The sequence below is a fragment of the Podarcis pityusensis genome (assembly GCF_964106645.2).
Source record: "Podarcis pityusensis genome assembly, chromosome: 5".
Lineage (NCBI taxonomy): Eukaryota > Metazoa > Chordata > Lepidosauria > Squamata > Lacertidae > Podarcis > Podarcis pityusensis.
Window position 1 is genome coordinate 6,677,361 of NC_138032.1, and position 22,843 is coordinate 6,700,203.

At 46.4% G+C, this 22,843-nt stretch overlaps 1 protein-coding gene across 2 annotated transcripts; it reads left to right on the forward strand.

Moving 5' to 3' along the window:
- Positions 1–1,557: 1,557 nt before the first annotated feature.
- On the forward strand, positions 1,558–22,478 carry ABCF3 (ATP binding cassette subfamily F member 3). 2 transcript variants are annotated; one of them, XM_081007940.1, is made up of 21 exons: positions 1,558–1,741; positions 5,183–5,330; positions 5,629–5,708; positions 6,293–6,345; positions 6,757–6,854; positions 7,573–7,695; positions 8,710–8,976; positions 9,101–9,181; positions 10,500–10,559; positions 10,881–10,937; positions 11,212–11,234; positions 12,890–12,945; positions 13,127–13,327; positions 15,224–15,300; positions 16,316–16,360; positions 17,709–17,841; positions 18,238–18,326; positions 19,123–19,214; positions 20,406–20,538; positions 20,692–20,779; positions 21,171–22,478. In XM_081007940.1, the coding sequence occupies exons 1-21, from the start codon at positions 1,573–1,575 to the stop codon at positions 21,327–21,329; spliced, it is 2,232 nt and encodes a 743-aa protein (XP_080864066.1). In that variant the 5' UTR covers positions 1,558–1,572; the 3' UTR covers positions 21,330–22,478. The 2 variants fall into 2 exon arrangements, with proteins under 2 accessions (XP_080864066.1, XP_080864067.1); XM_081007941.1 differs by lacking the exons at positions 1,558–1,741; positions 5,183–5,330; positions 5,629–5,708; positions 6,293–6,345; positions 6,757–6,854 and having other exon boundaries at positions 7,573–7,688.
- The last annotated feature ends 365 nt before the right edge of the window (positions 22,479–22,843 follow it).

A 22,843-nucleotide genomic window follows, 5' to 3' on the forward strand; every position in this document is an offset into this window, starting at 1 on the left:
ACAAAATATGGTCTGAAGCTCAACATCAAAAGAACTAAGAGCATGGCCACTGGTCCCATCACCTCCTGGCAAATAGAAGGGGAAGAAATGGAGGCAGTGAGAGATTTTTCCTTCTTGGGCTCCACGATCACTGCAGATGGTGACAGCAGCCACGAAATTAAAAGACGCCTGCTTCTTGGGAGAAAAGCAATGACAAACCTAGACAGCCTCTTAAAAAGCAGAGACATCACCTTGCCAACAAAGGTCCATATAGTTAAAGCTATGGTTGTCCCAGTAGTGATGTATGGAAGTGAGAGCTGGACCATCAAGAAGGCTGATCGCCAAAGAATTGATGCTTTTGAATTCTGGTGCTGGAGGAGACTCTTGAGAGTCCCATGGACTGCGAGAAGATCAAACCTCTCCATTCCAAGGAAATCAGCCCTGAGTGCTCATTGGAAGGACAGATCCTGAAGCTGAGGCTCCCAATACTTTGGCCATCTCATGAGAAGAGAAGACTTCCTGGAAAAGACCCTGATGCTGGGAAAGATTGAGGGCACAAGGAGAAGGGGATGACAGAGGACGAGATGGTTGGACAGTGTTCTCGAAGCTATGAACATGAGTTTGACCAAGCTGTGGGTGGCACTAGAAGACAGGAGTGCCTGGCGTGCTCTGGTCCATGGGGTCACGAAGAGTTGGACACGACAAGATATGTTATCAAATTCAGGCTGCTACTGCCATCTGGCGGCCTAAATGGAATATGCCAAAACATACATATTCATATTAACACAGTACAGTGGTACTTCGGGTTAAGTACTTAATTCGTTCTGGAGGTCCGTTCTTAAGCTGAAACTGTTCTTAACCTGAGGTACCCCTTTAGCTAATGGGGCCTCCCGCTGCAGCTGCATGATTTCTGTTCTCATCCTAAAGCAAAGTTCTTAACCCGAGGTACTATTTCTGTCACCTGAAGCGTATGTAACCCGAGGTACCACTGTACATACTGGGACTATTATTCAGTGGACCGGGGGCGGGGTGTTTTGCTATTTTTGTTGTTGTTTGCCTTACCTCGCATGCAGTGCTATTTGCATGAGCATTTAGCACATAAAACGCCACTTCTCGAACGGGTAGCATTAGAGCAATAGTTCCTAATCTTCAAAAAGCTGACTCTTCTGAATTAAAATCACACACTTTCTTCTTTACACCCCGCCCCCAAAAGGTTTGCTTTCAGTGTAGAAGAGCTACCCATTCAGAAAGGAGAAAACGGAATCGTTGTAGAGTTGGAAGGGGTCTACAGGGTCATCTAGTCCAACCCCCTGCAATGCAGGAATCTCCAAGGAAGGAGAGTCTACCAGCTTCTGAGGGACTCTCGTTCCAATGTAGAACCACTCTTACTCTCTTCCCCCTTTGGTCCTAGGATATTGCAGACATGGAAAAGGGGGCCATTGGTTGTATTTGGAGTTTGATGAGAAATGGGGAGAGGAAGACCCCGATCCTTTTCTCGCCCCCCCCCCCCCACGGCCAGGGGCAGAACACCCCCCCCCCCCGCTTCTCTTTCCCAACGTCCTTTGCGCCCGGCTGATCTCCTTCCTCCCACGAATGGACTACATTTCCCATCGACCACCGCGGCGTCGGCCTCGGAGTCCGAAGGCTGCATCCGGGCTCCGAGGAAGGCCCAGAGGCCGGGCGGCGATGGCGGCCTCCTGCGCCGAGATCCTGCGGAGGGAGTTCCCGGAACTCGACGGGGAGATGTTCGATTACGTGACCGGTGAGGCTGAGGCGAGGGCGGAGCGGGGGGGCCTGGGCTGCGGGGGGCGCGGCGTCTTTCTCCTCAGCACAGCCGAGACCAGCCGGGCTCCCTCAGCGTGGCTGTCCCCGGCTTCCCTCCGCAAGGCTGAGGTGGCCATGCCGAGGGAAGGCGGGCGGCGGGCGGCGCGAGGAAGCGAAGCGGGTCCTTGGCTCTCCGCTCCTTCTTCGACTCTGGCCTCCCCTCATGTCGGCTGGGTAGGATGCGAGGCCCCTATGCGGGTGTGTGTCATGGGCGTAGCCAGGACTTTTGTGGGGGGGGGCATGACTTCGTGGGGGGGGCACAACCGGCGTAACTGGTCAATTAGTTATTTCTATTGTTTTACTTGATGGGGTGCCCCCCTCTGCCACCACCCCCTTAGCTACACCCATGGTGTGTGTATGTGTGTGTGTGTTATCTGGAACGAAGGTCCCAGGTAATGACACCCATATATCATATATTTCATTCTCATATATATATATGTGTGTGTGTGTGTGCGCGCGCGCATATCAATATCCATACATATGTGTGTCTATACATATACACATGCATATACATACACACACACACAGTAGTCACACAATTGCTCAAACCGCCACAAGGCTTCTTAAAGCTGGAAACATGCTTTATAAAACGTGCCCACCCCCTTGCAAATCTCTCTTTCAATAATAATTTTAAAAACCTTTCTGCATCCCAAGAACCTTTGCTGCTCCTGCACATTGCCTACTCAGAAGTAACTCCTGTTTGGTTCAGTGGGCAATCCAAGGAATCAAGCGCCTTCTCCCCAAATTTGAGCCTAAAGAGACACTTGTGGTTCAGGCTGAGGGCCTGTCAGCCACCCAGTTTAACAAATCAGCAACGCCACCTACAGTGGTGCCCCGCAAGACGAATGCCTCGCAAGACGAAAAACTCGCTAGACGAAAGAGTTTTCTGTTTTTTGAGTCGTTCCGCAAGACGAATTTCCCTATGGGCTTGCTTCACAAGACAAAACGTCTTGCGAGTTTGTTTCCTTTTTCTTAAAGCCGCTAAACCGTTAATAGCCGCTAATAGCCGCTAAGCCGCTAATAGCCGTGCTTTGCAAGATGAAAAAACCGCAAGACGAAGAGACTTGCGGAACGGATTAATTTCGTCTTGCGAGGCACCACTGTACCTTGTTTGGAAACCAGTCAAGTGACAGATATATATATATATTTCAATGAGTTAATTGGGCGGGGGGGTTGAGGGGGTCTCCAAAGGTAACGGCAGACTTGTTGTTAAATGACAGGCAAGAAATTATTATTGCATACTGTACAGTATTTATTTATCTTTCCTTGGGGCTCATGACAGCTTGCATATAAAAATGAGAACCGCTAAACGAGAACCATGAGGGGAAAATCATTTTAAAAACCAACACTATTAGAAGTAGAATATATATACAGTGGTACCTCGGGTTACATACGCTTCAGGTTACATATGCTTCAGGTTACACACTCCACTAAGCCAGAAATAGTGCTTCAGGTTAAGAACTTTGCTTCAGGATAAGAACAGAAATCGGGCTCCGGCGGCAGCAGGAGGCCCCATTAGCTAAAGTGGTACTTCAGGTTAAGAACAGTTTCAGGTTAAGAATGGACCTCCGGAACCCGAGGTACCACTGTACAAGTAAAGTATATATGGTATAGTAATATATGCATATATGTGTGTGTGTGTGTGTGTGTGTGTGTGTGTGTATCTGTGTGTGTGTGTGTTATATGTATATGCTTGGAAAAATCTATTGGAACCATGCAAACAATCATAATTAAAAACAGTACAGCACCAGCCCTTTCATTGAAAGCAGTCAGTTCCTAAAAGCCTGTTTGAACAAAAAAGTCTTCACCTGCCAGCTTCACCATTTTCAGCCTGAGGCGAGCACCCAAGGGCCACATACCAGTGGTGGGGCAGGCCAGAGGCAAAAGTCGGCAGAGCAGAAAATAGATCATGGGCTGCTTATTAACAGGCTATAGTCTTAGGTCAGTGGTTCAGGATTTCTATCCAACTAGACATGTTTAAAGGAAGCAAACTTTACTCTTATTTATTTCAGTTTCAGCCCTGATCCTAAACATGCTTATGTGGAAATAAGCCCAATAGATTTCAACTGGATTTACATCCAGATAAGTTGTCTTCTTCTTCTTCTTCTTCTTCTTCTTCGGCGATCATAAGTATGCCTAAGTTGCAGCTTTGATACATCACCTCATCTCTGAAGCCTTGAATCCATTCTTTCCCTGATTGGGACTCAGAGTTCCAGAATGATGAAACATTTTGCCTGTTCTTTATCCTCCTACTTCCTTTCTCCTTTCCTTTCAAGGTCTAGGAAGGTATTTTTCTGGGAAACCATCACAGGGTATGGATCAGCCCAAGGCCCAGAGGCTGCTTCACAAACTGAGGTGTGGTGTGTGGGCAACATTGTATGAGGGAAGAATAAATCGCATGGTTGACCCCACCCCCATTACAAACCACATAGTCAAGATCACACTTGTTTCTCTCTGGATTAAGTAACTTTTCTTTGGTTTCATTTCCAAAGCAGTGTCACAGGAAGGATCATAGAATGATAGAATCGTAGAGTTGGAAGGGACCACGAGGATCATGTAGTTCAACCCCATGCAAATCAGGAATCTTTGGCCCAGAGTGGGGCTCAAACCCATGACCTTAATAAATTGAATTACTGCTTACTAACAGACTTGAGTCTTAGGTCAATGGTTCAGGAGTTCCATTCAGCAAAAGTGTATATCCACCTATGCAAATTTAAGGGAAGCAAACTTTAATCTGCAATACCCAGCTATCCTCTTTCTCTACCCCTTTCAAGTCATGAAGAGTAAATTCTGTGGCCATGTTGTTCAACTAAAATTGTTCTCCCCCAAATAATAATCTGTGAGAAGCTCAGCAACACTGGCTAGGCAGGATAGGATTGGAGAAGCTTAAAGACAGTAAGACCTCCTTCCTCAGGCATTTTCACTGAAAAGGTGAAGAGGGAAGTATTTTACTCATATCCCAGTTGGTTGGGAATTTTCTCTTCCTATCACTGGAAAACTTTGTCCGTAGAACATGAGACTCATAATCTCAGGATCGTAGGTTTGAGCCCCACATTCGGCAAAAGATTCCTGAGAATTCTGTGATTCTCTGAGATGAGTGATCATGAAACTCCCCTTGTATTCCCAAGCAACAATTTTGTTGTCTGACAGCATGGTGTGGGAAAGTCATCCAACTAAAGGTTCTTTGGTCATGCAAGAGGTGAAGTAAATGTTTAGTTATTTATTTAAAAGATTTATGAACCACTCACATAAAATATCAGAGTATAAACTATGCGCCAGGTTGGAACGTTGGCCTTATTCTTACTGGTAGCTGACCAAGCCCAAAGGAACGGCAAGGGACTTGGCCATGCATTAACGGTGCCTTGCATTCCTTTCACAGGGGTCCTGCACAGCGGCAGCTCAGACTTTGAGTCAGTGGATGATCTGTTTGAAGCGGTCGGGGAGCTCTTGCAAGATGTGGCCAGAGACTCGAAGGACGATGAGGACATCCGTGCTATCTGCCAGCGGATGTACAACACTCTCCATATGTATGCTCCCTTTGACTGATACTGAGTGGGTGAAGCTGAGAGCAGGCAGAGGGGACCAAACAAATGGCAATAATGCAGCCAGTGGGAATCTAGATTATGCAGAGATTTCAGGGCTCTGGCAGCTCCTGGTTTTAGGCATGTTTCCTTTTCTATTGCTTTCCCAGGGTTTGAGGGCAGGATATTGGACTGTGTGACTGTTGTTTTCATCGTATGAGGCTGTTTCTGTGAGAAGTATTAATAATGACTGAGAGAGAATTTTTTTTTAGGGTCTCTTAGCTAATTATCTTGTGTCTGGCAGGGACAGCGAAAACTCCCAGGGTAGCAGGCAGGTGCTCCTGGATGCTCCCATTCAGCTTTCGAAGATCACAGACAATTATGGTGAGTAGCACTGGCAGAAGGGCCTGTCGCATCTGGGCTCCCCTACTGGATCAGACCAGGGATCCATACAGTGGCTGGCTAGATAGTGGTGCATGAAGGCAGTAGTTTGCCCCCCCCTCCCCTGTCCACATGCAACAGGTATACTGTCTTTAGATCTGGAGGTTCTGTTTAGCTGTCATTGGATAGTAGTTGTTGATCAGTCTTCTGTTTAATTTTGATTTTTTTAAAAAAATTTAAAGCCTCCTAAGCTTATTATAATTCTTTGCTGCAGTAAAATTTGGCTCCTGCAGCCAAACTGGTTTTAAATGTATTTCTCTGTTTTCCTTTGGACCACGTCAGTGAGACTGGGAAGCCCAGGATCTCCATGTTCACTGCCCAGACCTCCACCCCGGAGAGGTCACTGTGGCTCTGCTAATACAGCAGTTTGACTTTACTGCCAAAGGCATACTCCATTGTCTCTCAACAGACAGGTGCCAACAATGCAACAACAATACCAACTACGCTGCTTTATTAAGCAGGGTACAGTGGAGGAAGGGACTGTATTGGTGCTGAAGATCTTTCACTGCTCTCTTGCTTGATTTCAGATTCTGGCTTGGATGTGCTGCCAGGGCTGATGTTGAAGAGAGATCAGAACTCGGTAAGCGAACCAGAGCTGGAGGGTCAGTTGACTCCAAGCTGCTGAGCCAGCTAAGGCTATATTGTTAGGGTAGCAAGGACCCCTTTGCTCTCTAGATCAGGGGTGGCCCACATGGTCCCTCCAGGTGTTGCTGGACTGCAGCTCCCATTATCCCTGACCATTGGCCATGCTTCCTGGGCTGATGAGAATTGAAATTCAACGTTTGGAGGACACCACCTTGCTTACCACTGGCATATTGCATCCTGGCTTCCTCTGTCTCCCTCTGCTCCATTTCAGTCCATATATTCCATTCTGCAGTGTGCTGCAGTTGGGTGGAATGGGAGGTAGCATAACTGTGCTGGGGGCGGGGGGCGCAACCTAATCCCAGTGACTCAACCTCTGATGCTTCTTTCTCCCTCGCTTGCACTGCAGATAGTGAATGCCAAGAAGCTGGAGAAAGCAGAGGCTCGCCTCAAAGCAAAGCAGACTAAGAAGCAGGACCGAGATTCTATGAAGTCTGGAAGCCCATTGTGAGTGAAAAGTCTTGTCAACCTTGAGCAGGGAGGGCATGGTTCCTGCTTCTCAGACCCCACGGGAGATTCCTAGGAGGCTGGCAGCAAAAACTTCAAAATTCCTGGAGCTGGATATCGTAGACATGTGCAAAAATTGTGCTGCCAGAGCTGGTTATCTTGCCTTGTATTTTTTGGGTAGACTCAGCTGATCAAAGGTGCTTGCAGAGAGCGCTGTGTGTTGGAGCAACAAGTACCTCACCAAGGGCTTTGCAAGTGCCACCAATCTGCAGTTCCCTTTTTGGCCCAGCTATTAGTTTGAGCGTGGTTTGGTCAAAATGGCTTGGTGGGCCAAATAGGGAGGCTGGTGAGCCAGAGGTTCTCTGCTTCTGGCCTAGAGTCCTTATGCACAGGGTGGAGGAAATACTGACCCAGTGGATGTGCCAGGAGGCAAGGAGACTCTGGGGAAGATAGAGTTGGCTGGCTGCTTTTCAATACAAAATTACATCCTCAGGGTCCTTGGGAGTTTTCCGTCTCTCAAAATACTAGGTCTCAGGGCCACCAAATGAAACTATTCTTCTCCCTATCCACATAGAAAACTACTGTGCCAGGGAGATGGGTTCTAGCCTACATACAAGAATCAAGTTTTCATGGTAGGAGTAAGGCATTCCAAATAATGGGAAGAAATGTTTGCCTTCCCCTGCTTTAATGGTCCCTTTTGTTTCTTGCCTGATGTCAGGGTGCTTGAAGAAGCATCTGCCAGCCAAGCAGCCAGCAAGAAGGAAACTCGTCTCGAGACATCAGGCAAGAACAAATCCTACGATGTACGCATTGAGAACTTCGACGTGTCCTTCGGTGAGCGGTGAGTGCTTGCAGGCTGATGGGCACCCAGAGTTTGTGGGGTAGACATGCCTGTCAGCTGTGAATGGGAACCTCTGAAATGGCAGGTGGTGCTCAGGTTGTTGCCAGGCTTGTCCATGGGGCTGCCTGTATGCAGTTATAGTTTAAAAAACATGATCAATGACTGGAACTGAGCATTGAACATCTTACTAATGCTGAAACAGCCTTTTTCTTGTTGCAATTCAAAGTACTGGCAGTTATCCTGTTAGAACTCTACCTGGCTTGAGAGCTGGGGAATTTCTATTTTGGTGTCTGTCCGCCTGCCTGTATACTTGGGCAGTCTTTGAAGGCTCTCCTCTGGGTGCCCTCACTGTCTAAAATGACGGGCAGCAACTGAGGACAGGGCCTTTGTGGTTGTGGCTCCCCAATTATGAAATGCTTTCCCCAGAGAGCCTGATCTAGCACCTTTTATAATGTGTCTTTTGTGCTGGGCATAGAGCATTTTATTTTCCAAGGCCTTCAATATCTTTTACTGCTCCTGTTTCTCCTTGCTTTTATCTCTTCTGTTGCTGTTGTGTTATTTGCATGTTACGGCTTTTAGCCATTGCAGGAATGTTTTACACCGAAGGGTGAGGTACACATTTATAAAATAGTATGTTTGGAAGTTGTTGGAAGCTTGGGAGGCCAGGAGGTATTTGACAGAATACTAGCTGTGATGGCTAAGTTCTGCCTCTGTGGTTGAAGGCAGAAGGAAGTCCAGCGCTGGGTGGTGTGATGGCTGGATTTATGCTACTTGTGAGCAGAAACGAAAAGCAAAGCAGCAGAAAGGGGGTGGGGGGGGGGAGAGAGAGAGAGAGAGAGAGAGCGCTTCCTAAGCTAGCCTACTTGTAGCTCTACCCACGAGGTGTTGACACTCTGCCTCATCTGCTTCCCATGCTTTCTGTAGTTTGGGAGGACAGCAACCTGCTTTGTGCAGAGACTCCAATGGGCCAGTAACACTGACTGTTATAAGGGTCTGTGTGTTCTCTCCTTTCAGTGTTCTCCTCACTGGTGCAGACTTGAACCTGGCATATGGCCGGCGATATGGCCTGGTGGGCCGGAACGGGTTGGGCAAAACGACGTTGTTGAAGATGATTGCCAGCAGTAACTTGCGCATACCCTCACACATCAGCATCCTCCATGTGGAGCAGGAAGTGGCGGGGGATGATACGCCAGCCCTGCAGAGTGTGCTAGAGTGCGATACCACCCGCGAGAGTCTGCTGAAGGAGGAGAAGGAGCTGACAGCCCGAGTCAATTCTGGAAGGTAATCCTAGTCTTGATGCTACCTTCCCAAATTTCTTAGCTCAGACATAAGCGTCCTCTGGTACCGAGCGGACCTTCTCTTACCACCCAGAAAACTGACACACTGTTCTTATGTCCTGTTTCAGGGGAGAAGGCACTGAAGGCGCTCGACTGTCAGAAATCTATGCCAGGCTAGAAGAGATTGAGGCAGACAAGGCCCCAGCAAGGTAAGATGCCACTCATTTTAGTTGTGGCAAATGCATATCTTCAGCCATTTGCTTAGTTGTCTATTAGATGTCAAAGACAGAAATTTTCTGAATGGCTGCCAGGATTTGGGATGTATGATGTTCTAAACCCTGGCTTTCAAATCCAGTTAGGAGGTGCAGTCCTTTTTGCCGGGCTTGTGTCAGTAGGTTGCTTGATGGGGCACCTGTCAACAACCTCAGGGCTGAGGTGAACACACCATGAATTTGGCTTCTGACCTTGCTGATCTGCCCATAAATTGACCATGATCTGCCCTTGGTGTCCCATGCTGGTCTCCAGCTCTGGTGGAATCGAACAGCTCAAGTCGTCGCCTGTTTACAAAGAGCCAAGCACTTCTCAGCCAGGCGTGCCACAGGGAAGCAGCAGTGGCATAACTTGTGCAACAGGGATGTGTTAGCTGCTCACAAAGCCCAACCACTTGGCCAAGCGAGTCTGGGAGGAGAAGGCTGAGTGCCAGCCACTCTTCTAGCCATGCCTGAGCAGCCACCCACTGAGGCACACTTCTTGTCTGAGGGGTGGGATGGTGGCTGAAGAGGTTGCATGCCAGCCACTCTCCAAGCTGTGCCTCCACCCTCCCTTCAAGACATGCATTTAGGCCTTGGATGTAATTGAAGCAGGATATTAGTATGTTACAGAAAGGGTGCAGGGGTCAGATTCAAGGGCAAGCTGAAACACCTCTCCAACTTTTCTGTTCTCCAACTGCATGTTGGAGTCTTGCTCAGAGGGCCAGGGATTGTATCTCTGCAGTACTGATTACTTTATAATCATTAAAAGAATTACATTTACTTTAAAGGAAATGGGGAGTTGAAACAGTTCCCAGGGTGTGCCTATGTGGGAACCACAAGTGCACAATCTTGGGGTTCCACTGCAGAAGGAAGGTTGGGTTTAAATGTCAGGAAATAAATAAATTCTGCCAATTGGACTGGCAGCTTCTGAGGCAGATGTCTGTTAAAACTGCTTGGGTAGGAGAACTGCACAACTGATTATCACATTCAGCTTGAGCTGGTAAAGGTAATATTTTGGTGTGAAGCTTGCTGCTGATCTTCCTTTCTTTCTCTGTCTGTTTACATTTGAGTAAACTCCAGCACTGCATCTTGGATGGGTGTTGTGCCTTTAAATTTCTCGTTAACAGTCTTGAGTGCGTTCGGAGCGACATATAGATCTTTCAGCCAATTGGAACTGCAGAACAGTTTCTCTTCATGGGAAATACTTTGTCCCCCAACTTACTGACTTCATTCAATTATTTATCTTCTCCCTCCCACCCCCCGTGCCACTTTTCAGAGCATCTGTCATTCTTGCTGGGCTGGGATTCAGTGCAAAGATGCAGCAACAGACAACCAAGTAAGTGATCTCTACCAGAGCTTGACTTTTTTCTGCTATGATCTGAGCTGTTGGGAGTCCTAGCTTTTCCTCCTTTCTACCTTAGCAGGTCAGGTGGTTTTTGTGGGTGAGGTGTACATACCAGGTGATGGAAAGCTTGGTAACCACTTGCTTCACATTACAATTTGGGCAGGGGATGTGGGTAGAGAGACAATAGATTGAGCTGGGATGCCTCTAGTTTCCACCTTGTATTGTTGAGAACCGTAAGGCTGCCTGCTGTATCTGTAGGCTGATGGGTACCCACCTGGCACAGGGAATCTGATGTATGTTCCTTCTTTCCAGAGAGTTTTCAGGTGGTTGGAGAATGAGGCTGGCTTTAGCTCGTGCCCTTTTTGCCAGGTATGTCTTGTTGATGTGCTGTGTTCTTGAATGGTACAAACTCCTGGGCTGAGTGGGAATTGTCAACCCAGCAAATCTAAGACATCTAAACAAAAACAGCTGAAGTTGGATGGGATAGTCATTGTTGGCTTATGCCATCCCACGTTGTAAGAGAAAATGCTTTCAAAACAACTTCATAGTAGCCTTCAAACTGAGCCTTAATATTGATTGTCTGCCTCTCTTTCTTGCTTTCTCCATCCCTTTCTCCTTGTCCTGTTGGTTCTGGTGTTCTCAGGCCTGACCTCCTCCTGCTTGATGGTAAGTATTGTCTGGAGGCAAATGGGGGAGAAGAAAGTGCATACTACACAGTATTCTCCAAATGTGAAATGCAATGTTCCACGTGCTGCTACCCTCAATAAACAGCGTTTCCATGCGCTGCTCTGGTTTCGGTGTTCCGTTGCGCCAGAAGTGGCTTAGTCATGCTGGCCACATGACCCGAAAAAAACTGTCTGTGGACAAACGCCGGCTCCCTCGGCCTGTAAAGCGAGATGAGCGCCGCAACCCCAGAGTCGTTCGCGACTGGACTTAACTGTCAGGGGTCCTTTACCTTTAGCTTGTTGACCCTCAACTGTTGGGGTTCCGTTGTTCATTTCCAAGTTGATCTTGCCAAAGTTTACAGTGGTAAACTTGCAGTGGTAAATGAAGCAAACAGGTCGCCTCAAAATGATTGCTTGAAGCTATGGTTTGAAGTTGGCTTTCTAACCATAATTTGAAGGCTAAAAGAGCAAGATTGAAGGAAGATCTAAATTGAGTCCTGGTCCTCTTGCTCTGAATTAATCCAGTCCAGAGCAAGAGGACCATGACACAATTGATCCAATCCAGATCAACTGGCACCGTGTTTCTGTTTGGTTCTGTGTTCTAAACATACCGTATTTTTCGCTCTATAACACGCACCAGACCATAACACGCACGTAGTTTTTAGAGGAGGAAAACAAGAAAAAAAATATTCTAAACGAAATAGTGGATATATGATTTTTGTGGTTCATGCTGTGGCCACAGACATGTGATCTGACAGTGAGTTTGGAGTAGCCCAATGCAAAAATCCTGAGGATCCATGTGGATCCATGCTTTGTAACCACGGAGGAGGGAAGGAAGGGGAACCAAGGATCCTCTGCTCACGACTGCAGCAGATCCCCCCCGCCACCCGCAGGCATTCGCTCCATAACACGCACAGACATTTCCCCTTACTTTCTAGGAGGAAAAAAGTGAGTGTTATGGTGCAAAAAATACGGTATATTAAAAGTGTCCCTCCATTTTAATAAGCACTCAAAGTTTGTAAGTGGTGGTCTCTGTTGACCCATAAAACAGGAGAAGACCAAATTACTGTTTAGTCCAACTCTTTTCCAGCAAAGCACGTCCATCTATCCCCAGCAGATCTACTTAAGTCCTCTGGGATCTAACAGGTTGATAAAAAGACCCTCTTTTGGTCCTAGAAATGTGTTTGGTATTTTGGAATTTCTAGGAGTTTGTTGTTGTTTATTAGTTGTTCAAGTTCAGAGCTTTTGCATTGTATGCGGACACTTGCCAGTCCTAAGAGAGATGTGTGACCCTTTGAATTATGGATCTAGCACAGTTGCCTGTAATCAGACCCAAAATATAAGTGAAACCTCTCTACTAAGTCCTCTCAAGGGAAATTTAATTGATGGCACCTTCAGTTCAATGGCCCAGCTAATTTCCTACCATCACTACTGTTGGTTAGCAGATATCCAGGATGTTTTCTCCCCAGTTCTTGGGGTACTTAAGTTGCTTTCATGGGGGACTGAACCCAGGATGCTTAATTGCACAGCATATGCTGTACCACAGAGTTACATCATCACTTTGTCGAAGAACTTCCCTCCTGTTTGGAGAATGGGTGCTTTTTAATTGAACTGCTAAGTCCCTTGCCAAAGAACCTGATTTTTGTTCACTTCCAGAGCCGACCAACATGTTGGACGTGAAGGCTATCATCTGGCTGGAGAACTATTTGCAGGTCTGTTGGAAGCTAAAAGAATATTTTTCCAGATTGTGCTTCTGGTTTGCTTTGGTTTGTTTCCCTTAGCATTTTCATGAAAGGTGGGAAGAGGCTATGGTGAGAAATAGGTTAGGTCCTCCTTGATCTGTCTGAAATTTCCACACTGCTGAGGTTGCCTCTTGGTTGCTGGCTCTTCCAGACATGGCAGTCGACCATCCTGGTCGTGTCCCACGACCGGAACTTCCTGAACGCCGTGGCCACTGACATCATTCACCTCCACTCGCAGCGGCTTGACAGCTATCGTGGCGATTTTGAGAACTTTGTCAAGATCAAAGAAGAGCGGTTGAAGAACCAGCAGCGCGAATATGAGGCTCAGCAACAGTATCGAGAGCACATCCAGGTATGGTTCAGGGAGCAGAGCAGGGTTTAGGGATATAGCCTCACTGTGTGGGTCAATATTAAGAGCCTGTCAGAGGGAGGTCATGTAGATTCATGTAGACCCATCTCCTGAGCTTAGGGTGGAGATCCTAAAGCCATCTAGATATTGCTAGACTCTCAGCCCCATCCTCCCTGACCACTTCACATTCTCTGGCTGAGGCTGATAGAACACCACAGTTTCTGTCTCCAGTAAAAGTGAAATTCTTTGACCTATGTTGGCATTGTGCAAAATTGCTTTTCACATAATTTGTACTGTGGTTTCCAAATTATTTTGCGTAATTTATTCTGGAATTCCAGGCCACGGGGATAAATAAGAAGCTGGAGGGGTGAATGAAGCCCCACCCACCCCTACCTACCGAATTTGGCCACATGCCTGTGACTTCTGAGATTTCAGCATACAGATTTTCAAGCATGCCTCTGCAGCCCTACGGATTAGAAACTTGCTTTTAAAAAAGAAAGAAGCATGAGATTCTCAAGAAGCCAAATCCTGTGCCCAGCACAATTCTCTACCCTTTTTCTTTGCATGTGGAATTTCAGCATTCAGTACGCAGTACTACACTCATACCTCGGTTTAGTGAGTTTAGGTGAGGGCTGTTAGTTTTCTCTGCACCTAATCAAATAAGGAGTGCACAGCAGATTTAATCAGTTCTTTTTTATTATTCAAATCTTCACTATAAATCAGTCAGTAGATTTTAATGTTTTTTCTAGATGCAATGTTACAATGCTTAATATTTATAAAAGCTGCAGATGGCAAGCACTGCCTTTAAAAAAAGGGCAGGATGCCTCAAAACAGGGATTGCCGACCTTTATCGGTCTGTGGGCATATTTGCAGATCGGAGAAACCATATGTGCATCACAACTACCCCCAATCCATATTCTCCCTTTCCTAACAGCAGTTAGGCTTGGGGAAAAGTATGTTCACTTTTTTCAAGTTAACTCCTCAGCTGTAATGCCTCCCTTGAAATCTCAGGAGTATGTGCGGTTGCAATCCTGTGAGCACCAGGGAAGGCCCTATGGGTGCCCGTGCACCTCTGGGTTCTGTGTTAGCAGTCCATGCCTCAGTTGATGTCCTGCTGTGACACGTGCACATCACTTAAACCAAAGGCTGTGTCGTCTCCACACCCCCCCCCCCTTTTAGCATGTAAATCAATGCACAGTGAATTGGTTAAAATTCATATGGTGAATCAGCTCACACATTTTAATCGGGTGACAGCCTAAAATAAATAGATCATTGATGAGAAAGAGAACGTCCTGTGTGCAATGACTCCACTCTGATAACCTTCACATGTGTACATTTTGTGTGATTCTGCTTCAAAGATTAGTTTCCCCTGCAAAGCATTTGAAACCTTTTTTTGCAAGGTCTGGGGTCACAGAGGTGAGATGTTGAGAACTGGGGTGAGATGGAGGAAGACCACTGGAACCCATTTCCACCCCGACTTGCCAATGTTTCTGAGACTTCACTAGGTACGGCCCACAGGCTTACAATCTTCTGTCTAAACTGGAATGAGAAACATGTGAGTGGGTTTTGAATGATATGCCTATGAGTACACAGAATGTGCTCTGTTCCTCAGGTTCAACCCCCACTATACCTGAGGACCCCCGTATTACTTCAGTGGCACCTGCAAGAAAGCAATATGACCTACTTCTTAGGCCTCATTGCATTGCAGAGGGTGCCATCCAGGGCAATGCATTTTTGAAAGTACATCCTGATTAAAATCACCAGGATGCACCTGTAGAAATAAAAGTGGCTAGGGTCCACAAATGAGCCATGTTCTCATGACTGAGACTCTGCAGGAGGCTTCTCCTACCTGAAAGACTCTGATCTTCCCTTCTCTCTCTCTCTCTCTCTCTCTTTAAGGTCTTTATTGATAGATTTCGCTATAATGCAAACCGAGCGTCTCAAGTGCAGAGCAAACTCAAACTTCTGGAGAAGCTGTGAGTATCCACCACAGCTGGATTGAGCATTATTTGTCAGGGATGCACAATCATGTTGGCCCATATTTGCATTGCATGGTTCTACCTGGAGATAGACAACTGCCTTTAAACTTTGGGGTTGCAAAGAGTTTTGTTTTCTTAAGTTATGGGGTGGCACAAAGATGGTGTTAATGAATAAGTGAATGAGTAATTATAGGCTCTGCAGATTGCTGTTAGGGCAAGAAGGTGGTATAAAATATTTAAATATATATCTATATATCAATATCAATATCAATAAGCAAAATAAATTGACTGGGGTGATAACAGAGGCCTGGAAGTGCAGGGCCCACAAAGTCACCAAGATATCAAAGTTCCTTGGACAAGATTTTCTTTTTGGAATCTTTGCAATTTGTATATTGCTTGGAAGCGTAAGAATTCCCCACCCCCAAAAAAATATATTACTGTGTTGAACTTAATGAATCCAGGCCAGCATTCCTGCCTTATTATAAACCAAGTGAGGTGAATCTTTTGCTCTCCAAATGTGCCATCATCCCTGGTCATTGACCATGCTTGCTAGGGCTAGTGGGAGTTGTAGTTCAACAACATCAGGGGGGCCAAAGGTTCCCCACTCTTGTTATTAACAGAGAAAACAGGTTGTTTCTGGAAATCTACAGTGCTTTCCAAACTGAGTTAAGGCCCCATGATTTGCTGTCTTTGAACTCAGATGCCAGATGTTACTGGGCCCCCATCAGCCCCAGCCAGCATAGTCAGTGGCCAAGGATGACTGGAGTGATCATTCAACAACATATGCAGAGCACCAGGCTGAGCAAGGATGGCTTAGATGCGCTTGTCAAGTAGTTAGGAGAACTTTGACTTGAAGAGGATGGGGGCGGGCTGCTTTCACTGATTCCGGTGAGTCCGGAGTAGAGGATGGCTCTTTCCATGGAGGTGCTCTGGTGTGAGTGAGGCCTTCCCTGCTTCTAAATTGCTGTGTCCTCTTTTGTTGCAATGAGTCTGACCTTCTTTTGTCTCTTAGGCCAAAATTGAAACCTGTGGACAAAGACTCTGAAGTGATAATGAAGTAAGTGGCTCTTCATATAAATGAGACAGCTGACTTTTGCAGAGGAGGGTGTAGGAGAGCTGGAAGCTCTCAGCCTCATTAGCCAGAACCATTCTTTTCTTGACCTTCTTGGTCTCGATAAACTCCTCACTTCATGACCACTAAATCAAGAGTTGGTTGGTCTTGGATACCTTTGTGCGTTTAAGAACTTCTTAGTCAGTGGAAAATCAGCTGGTTTAGGAACTTGCCTGGGACAACATACTGTATTGCATACTGCAAACGGAAAGTGAAGAGACCTGCCTTCCCCAACCTGGTGCCGCCTACAGATGTTTTGGACTACAACGCCCATCGTTCCTAACCAGTGGCCATGCTGGTTGGAGCTGATGGGAATTGGAGTCCACTGACATTTGGAGAGCACAAGGTTGGAAAGGCTTCTCCAGACTTCAAATCAAGTTGAAACCTGGTTGGGATGCAATACCATAACATATGGGGAAGATGTTCTCCTTCCTCTTGTTTTCCTGCTCCAGAAGATCTCATGTCCACAGATTGGTTTGAGTTTCTCATTTTGGTTCTTTATTTTTTCGGGGGCTTCAGACTGATTCATACCTCAGGCACCTTCTGCAGAGGGTTCTGTGAAAGGGCTTTTTAAAATGTGGCCTGGATGCAAGTGTCTGGTAACAGGCTCTTTAGAGAGTGCAGATTCTCTGCATGGCATTTCCTGTTCTGCACTTAGAAGCTCCTGCAGTGGACTTCCATTGCCAATGACCCAATGACACAGTGTCTGGGTCTATAGAGAATTCATCTTTTTCACACTGCTGTCTCGCAGATATAGAATCATAGAATTGGAAGGGACACTTCCATTTTTCTCAGATGTTGTGGTGTGGTGGCTCGTGTTCCTGATATGGTCCCTGACCACTAATGCTATAACAGCCCTGAAAAACTGGGATGGCCTGATGGCTAAAGAGATGGAGCTATAAACTGAGAAGTCTCCAGTTTGAATCTTGTTCAGCATGCCTCCACTCCCCACTGCATCTGTTACATGGTGGTAATAATACTGGCCTGCCTTAGGGAGTTATTGTATGGATTGCAATAAGATTCTTTATAATGGTTTATTCCTTGTATGACAATTTCCCATCTAGGCCCTGACCTACTTGGCTTCAGCAAATTGGATGTATTACATGCCATTAGACTGTACCTCTAATAATGTATGAGAGGTGCTTTGAACACAGAAACCACTGTAAGTGCTAAGTATTAGGGTCAGAATAGCGCTAAGAATTCAGTAAAATCTTACAGAAGTGTTTTCCCTGCTGCCCACCACTCTGGTTTGTGCTAATTCCTTTTGGCCTCAGTTTCCTTCTCTTTCCTGCAGGTTCCCAGATGGCTTTGAGAAGTTTTCTCCTCCCATCTTGCAACTGGATGAAGTGGACTTTTACTATGAGCCCAACAACTACATCTTTCGCTCCCTCTCAGTCTCAGCCGACCTGGAGTCCCGCATCTGTGTGGTATGGAGAGGGGTTTTCTCTTTTGATTATCTCTATTGAAGTTTTGAGCAGAGAAATGACAATTAAAAGAGAGGGTGACATTTGATTTCGCGTTATGATGAATGTTCGATCTGCGCAAGGGTTGCAGCTTGCCAGACAGAATGATCCCCTTTTCTTTTCTCTCCCTGCCTCACTTCCCGGCATACTGTTCTAGAAGTTCTCTCTGCGCGCGTGCGTGCATGTGCGCACACCCACACCCACCCCTGAGCCAATTCCCGGGGGTGTGCAGGAAAAGGAAATGGGAGAAAGCCCCATTGCATACTTGCATAGGGCTTCCGCTAATAGGCATTGTCAGGTGAAACCCTCCCAGAGTTCTGAAGGATGTCCATTCATTTATTCATTCATTGTTTCCTCTAGGTAGGGGAGAATGGAGCTGGCAAGTCTACGATGTTGAAGATCATGATGGGAGACCTGGCACCTGTTGAAGGAATTAGGCATGCTCACAGGTAGCTTCAGCAAAAATAAGGGGGCTTGATAGTGTTATGGGGTGAATGGGTCAAACCACAGAAAGCGGAGTTGTGAATACAACATAGATTCCTGCCAAGCATTTGGGGTATGTGCTTCTGTGTTGCTTTCTGTCTCCAGCAGAGCCTCAGTGATAGTATGAACTGCAAAACATAGATGCCGCAAATTCTGAAATGTGGAGCATAGGGATTTTGAAGCTTTTATTAACAGGAGAAGCAACTTTCTTGTCCCTGTGGTGGGGGAGGAGCCTTTGGAAATGTGGTGGATAGTTCTTGATAAGAACTCAATACATTTGAGGCGCTATCAGAGCCCAAGTGTCCGATTTTCTGTACTTGGCAAAGCTTCTCATCATCCACCTTAAACCCCTTTTCTCTTTAATGTCTTGTATGATTCCTCCCTTTCATTCATTACATTGACTCTTTATTGGAAGAGAAATAAATCCAAATGATTTAGGAACTGGCGTGATATGTGGGAATTAATATATGAAACCTACTTTCCACTAACTATTTCAGCATACTAATTCAAATAGATTCAGTAAGAGATCATTCGCCTTGGTCATGGGGGGAATTGTGGAAAATGGATCTCCTTTGGTAGCTGAAGGAAAAACAGTCCATTTGTGCTTTTATACTCTCTCCTCAGGGTCAGGCAGCAACATTTTTGTACATAGTGAAAGAATGACATTGTTCCTTCACTTAGGTGGTTTCAGAAATGGGAGGTTGTTGCTGCATAATTGCTTCCTGTAATAACACATTCTCTCTCCTCGCTCTGGCTTGGCAGGAACCTTAAGATTGGCTATTTTAGCCAGCACCATGTGGATCAGCTGGATCTCAACATCAGTGCCACAGAGCTACTAGCAAAGAAATTTCCAGGTAAGCTGTAGGGATTCCTGTGGAGTTAGTTGGTGACACATGACAAAAATAAGGATGGGTGCAATATAGCCAGATTTGGGAGAAAAGAAATATACCTTCCTGGCCTTCAGCTATCCAGCCTCTAGGAAAACTTATGCTTTATTGGTGATCTACAAGCAGTTCATCCTCCCCACCCCAGTATTTCAAAAAGACACATGTGTGTGCTTTATACTATATCTAGCTTGAGTTAGGAGCTTACTCTCTCTCTTCGTTCAAGTGCATATTGTGTAACTCACCAGATCAGGAAGCCCCAAGTGTCATCTGTTGCCAGATAGTTTCCAAACCCAATTCAAGGTGCTCACATTAGCATTTAAAGCCCTATGTGACTTGAGCCCCAAATTACTGAAATATATCCTCCTCCTCTGCAGATCCACTCTAGTGTTAAGATCAGCAAGGGGGGTGGTCTTGGTAGTTCCATTTCCCCAGCCACTCTGTGCGGCTTCCAACAGAATATAGAAACATAATAAAATGTAGTTTCTGTGTCAGGCAGAAACACTCCTCTACCCTGACCTTTGAGACCCAAGGTCCATGTTTTCAGGACCTTATTCCTGTGACAAATTTGTTTTGAACTGTTTTTAATATTGAAATTGTTGGAACCTGCCCTGGGCCCTGATGTTCAAGTGCAGGCAATAGACTGAATTAATAATAACAAATAACAACAATATTTTCCCCACTGTCCTCCTGAGGTCAGCCACTCAAGAATCCACTTCACTCTGTAACCAAAAGACACTGTCAAGCTAACCTGCCATCCTTATCCAAGTAATCTGGGGCCTCTTTTTAGCTGTTAACTCCAGTAAAAGCGTGGTTCTTTCTGTGAATTTGTGTGCCTTGAATGCCACGCCACTCCTCTAATCCAGTGCTAAAATCAGTGTGTTACTAGGCTACCGTGGCCTCACCAATCCTGGCAGAGCAGCAGTGCTGTGGTCTTAAGAATATAAGAAGCCTGCTGAGTAGGGTCATCTAGTTCAGCAACCTGCTTTTCACTGTGTCCAACCAGATGCCTCTGGGTGGGAGACCCATAAGCAGGCCTTCTTCTGTAGCTGCTCCCCAGCAATGGGTACTCGTTAGCATTGAGAAGATCTATTCAGCTAACATGCTGGTAAGTGGCAGCTGCTTCATGAATTTTGACACCTTGCGGTATTTGGGTTCCAGGAAAGACAGAGGAGGAGTACCGCCATCAGCTGGGGTGCTATGGAGTCTCTGGCGAGTTAGCAGTTCGTCCTGTTGCCAGCCTGTCTGGAGGCCAGAAAAGCAGAGTGGCTTTTGCTCAGATGACTATGCCTTGGTAACTATGCTCAAATGAGTATGCCCCCCCACCACACCTCTGTTTTCTTTTATAATGACCTCAATCATTGCACAGGAAGGAAGTGCCTTTGTGGCTCGCTTCAGGGATTTCCAACCCAGTGCTACATTCATTGCTTTTTCCTTTTCCTTCCAGCCCCAACTTCTACATTCTGGATGAGCCGACGAACCACCTTGACATGGAGACCATTGAGGCCCTGGCCAAAGCGCTCAACAATTTCCGGGTAAATCTTCCTCCAAGTAGCTGTTTAGTCTTTGTGCAGAAACTTACTTCCTGTCCAGCCGTGCTGCTGGGGACTGATGGGAGTTGTAGTCCAAAACATCTGGTTGGCAAAGGCTGTTCTACGCCATTTAATTGCACTATGAACAGAGCTGAGCAGCTTTGCTGCCCTGTTCCTCGGCAATAAGGGAGACTCTTTTTATTACAACTATATCCCACATTTCAGCCAAAACTGGCTCTCCAAAAAGGAGCTTGCAAGATTTAAAATATGTTGCAAAATCTGCAGAGATAGCAGGAGCCCCAGGTTAGCACCTGAAGCTAGCAGAATGGCTGGGAGAACTGAGGCTGGTACGGCATGCTTTAAGTCTGAAGTTTCTTTGTCCTTCTTGTTCCAGGGTGGTCTGATTCTCGTTTCCCATGACGAGCGTTTCATCCGGTTGGTGTGCCAGGAGCTGTGGGTGTGTGGGAATGGCACTGTGCAGCGCATTGAGGGAGGCTTTGACGAGTACAGAGACATCCTGCAAGAGCAGTTTCGAAAGGAGGGCTTTCTATAAAGCAGGTGCCCAGACTGTGTGCGTCAGCTGTTTGGGAGCGGAGTAAGCCGCCCAGCAACCCCCATCATAACCTGATGGTACAGCAGGGGCTTCGCCTACATCATGTGAACATTAGCTGTGCCTGTTGGGTTAACCCTTCCAACACCCCACCCCGCCCCAGAAGCCAGCACCTGCTGGGGATTGCAGGAGGAGAAAAGCGACCAGAGTTGCCCGTTTTGCTGCTGGATCTGTGCCAAGTCTCTGCTGGGCAGGGACCAAAGGATGGCAGAGAGAGAGGTGGGGAGTGCCCAGTGCTGCTTTATTGGACAGGAGGAGGGGAGGTACCTGCTGCAAGCAATCCCTTCTCTCTCTCCACCTGTCTCCTTGGTAGAATTGAACCTGATGTTCAGTGATGCAATCAGGTGGTTTGTGCGTGTGTAAAATGCTGCTAAATGTTGCACATTGAGTAGCTGCTCAAGGAAAAAGGGTGGAACTCCAAACTTGCCATAGAAATGGGGGGGGGGTCTTCCTTCTCCCCCCACCATTCCTCAGTAAAGAGGTCCTGCCTCTTCTTCTAACTGTCAAACACACAATTCAGATCCTCTTAAGAAAGCATTTCTCTCTTCATGGCTTAGCCTTCAGTTCCCCTTTCTATCCTGTGCAGGTGATGCTTTTGTAGGGTGGAAGGCAGGGAGGGGGGGTTGTCTCTCCTCCCCGTCTTCACTCTGGGCTGCGATCTTGGAAATGGGTAGGGATAAGGCGAGAGTTCTTCTGGGGTGGAAACACAACAGTTGACCCCACTGTCTGCCAGAAGGTGGTTGGTGGTCTTGGCAGTCCTGTTGTTGGGGCTTTAGTATAAGCCAGCCTTTGCCAAGCTGGTGCCCTGCAGATGTTTTGGACTACAATCCTGGCTATATTCCCAAAACTTATGCTGGACACTAGATTGGCAAATGGTAGGTAAGCTGCTCAAATGAATGGTCCACACACCTGTCTGGTCTCTGAGCTTCTAATGGTCTAAACTCCATGCAGGACTTCTGTTCTGTCCCAGCTAACACACCGTGTCTTGGTAATTTAAAAAAAAAGATTTTTTTATGTTGCAAGGTAAATTTTGCAACGCCCTGATCATCAGCATTGAGGTTGCTCTGTAAATAAAATGGGATCTCTCTGGCATTTTGGAGTTTTGTTTTTTATTTTCAGCATGTGGAACTCTATTTCCACACCTATGATGGTTTTGTTTTATTCACAGTATTCACAGCCTGCTCTACATTGAATATTTTCAATTCTAGAACAGGGAACAAAGTAATAAAGATAAGTAGGAAAAGGCAATATACAAACATTACAAAGTCACATAAGCAACAAATGAACAATTATGTCATAAGGCATACAAGCAAAACTACACTGTAGGCAAACATTAAAGTTTTCCAATTTAACTAATTGGGGCGGGGGGACCAAAAGTGGCAGTAAGCCACAGTTGGTGTTTCTCCTTCCCATTTCAGACCAAACTCAGGAGCCACAACAGCAGTTACAGCTGCTAG

Coding starts and splice junctions, on each gene's coding strand:
- ABCF3 (XM_081007940.1), top strand. CDS start 1,573: ATGGACTACATTTCCCATCGACCACCGCGGCGTCGGCCTCGGAGTCCG. Junction 5,331..5,628: donor ATGTACAACACTCTCCATAT/GTATGCTCCCTT, acceptor TGTGTCTGGCAG/GGACAGCGAAAACTCCCAGG. Junction 9,182..10,499: donor GCAGACAAGGCCCCAGCAAG/GTAAGATGCCAC, acceptor GCCACTTTTCAG/AGCATCTGTCATTCTTGCTG.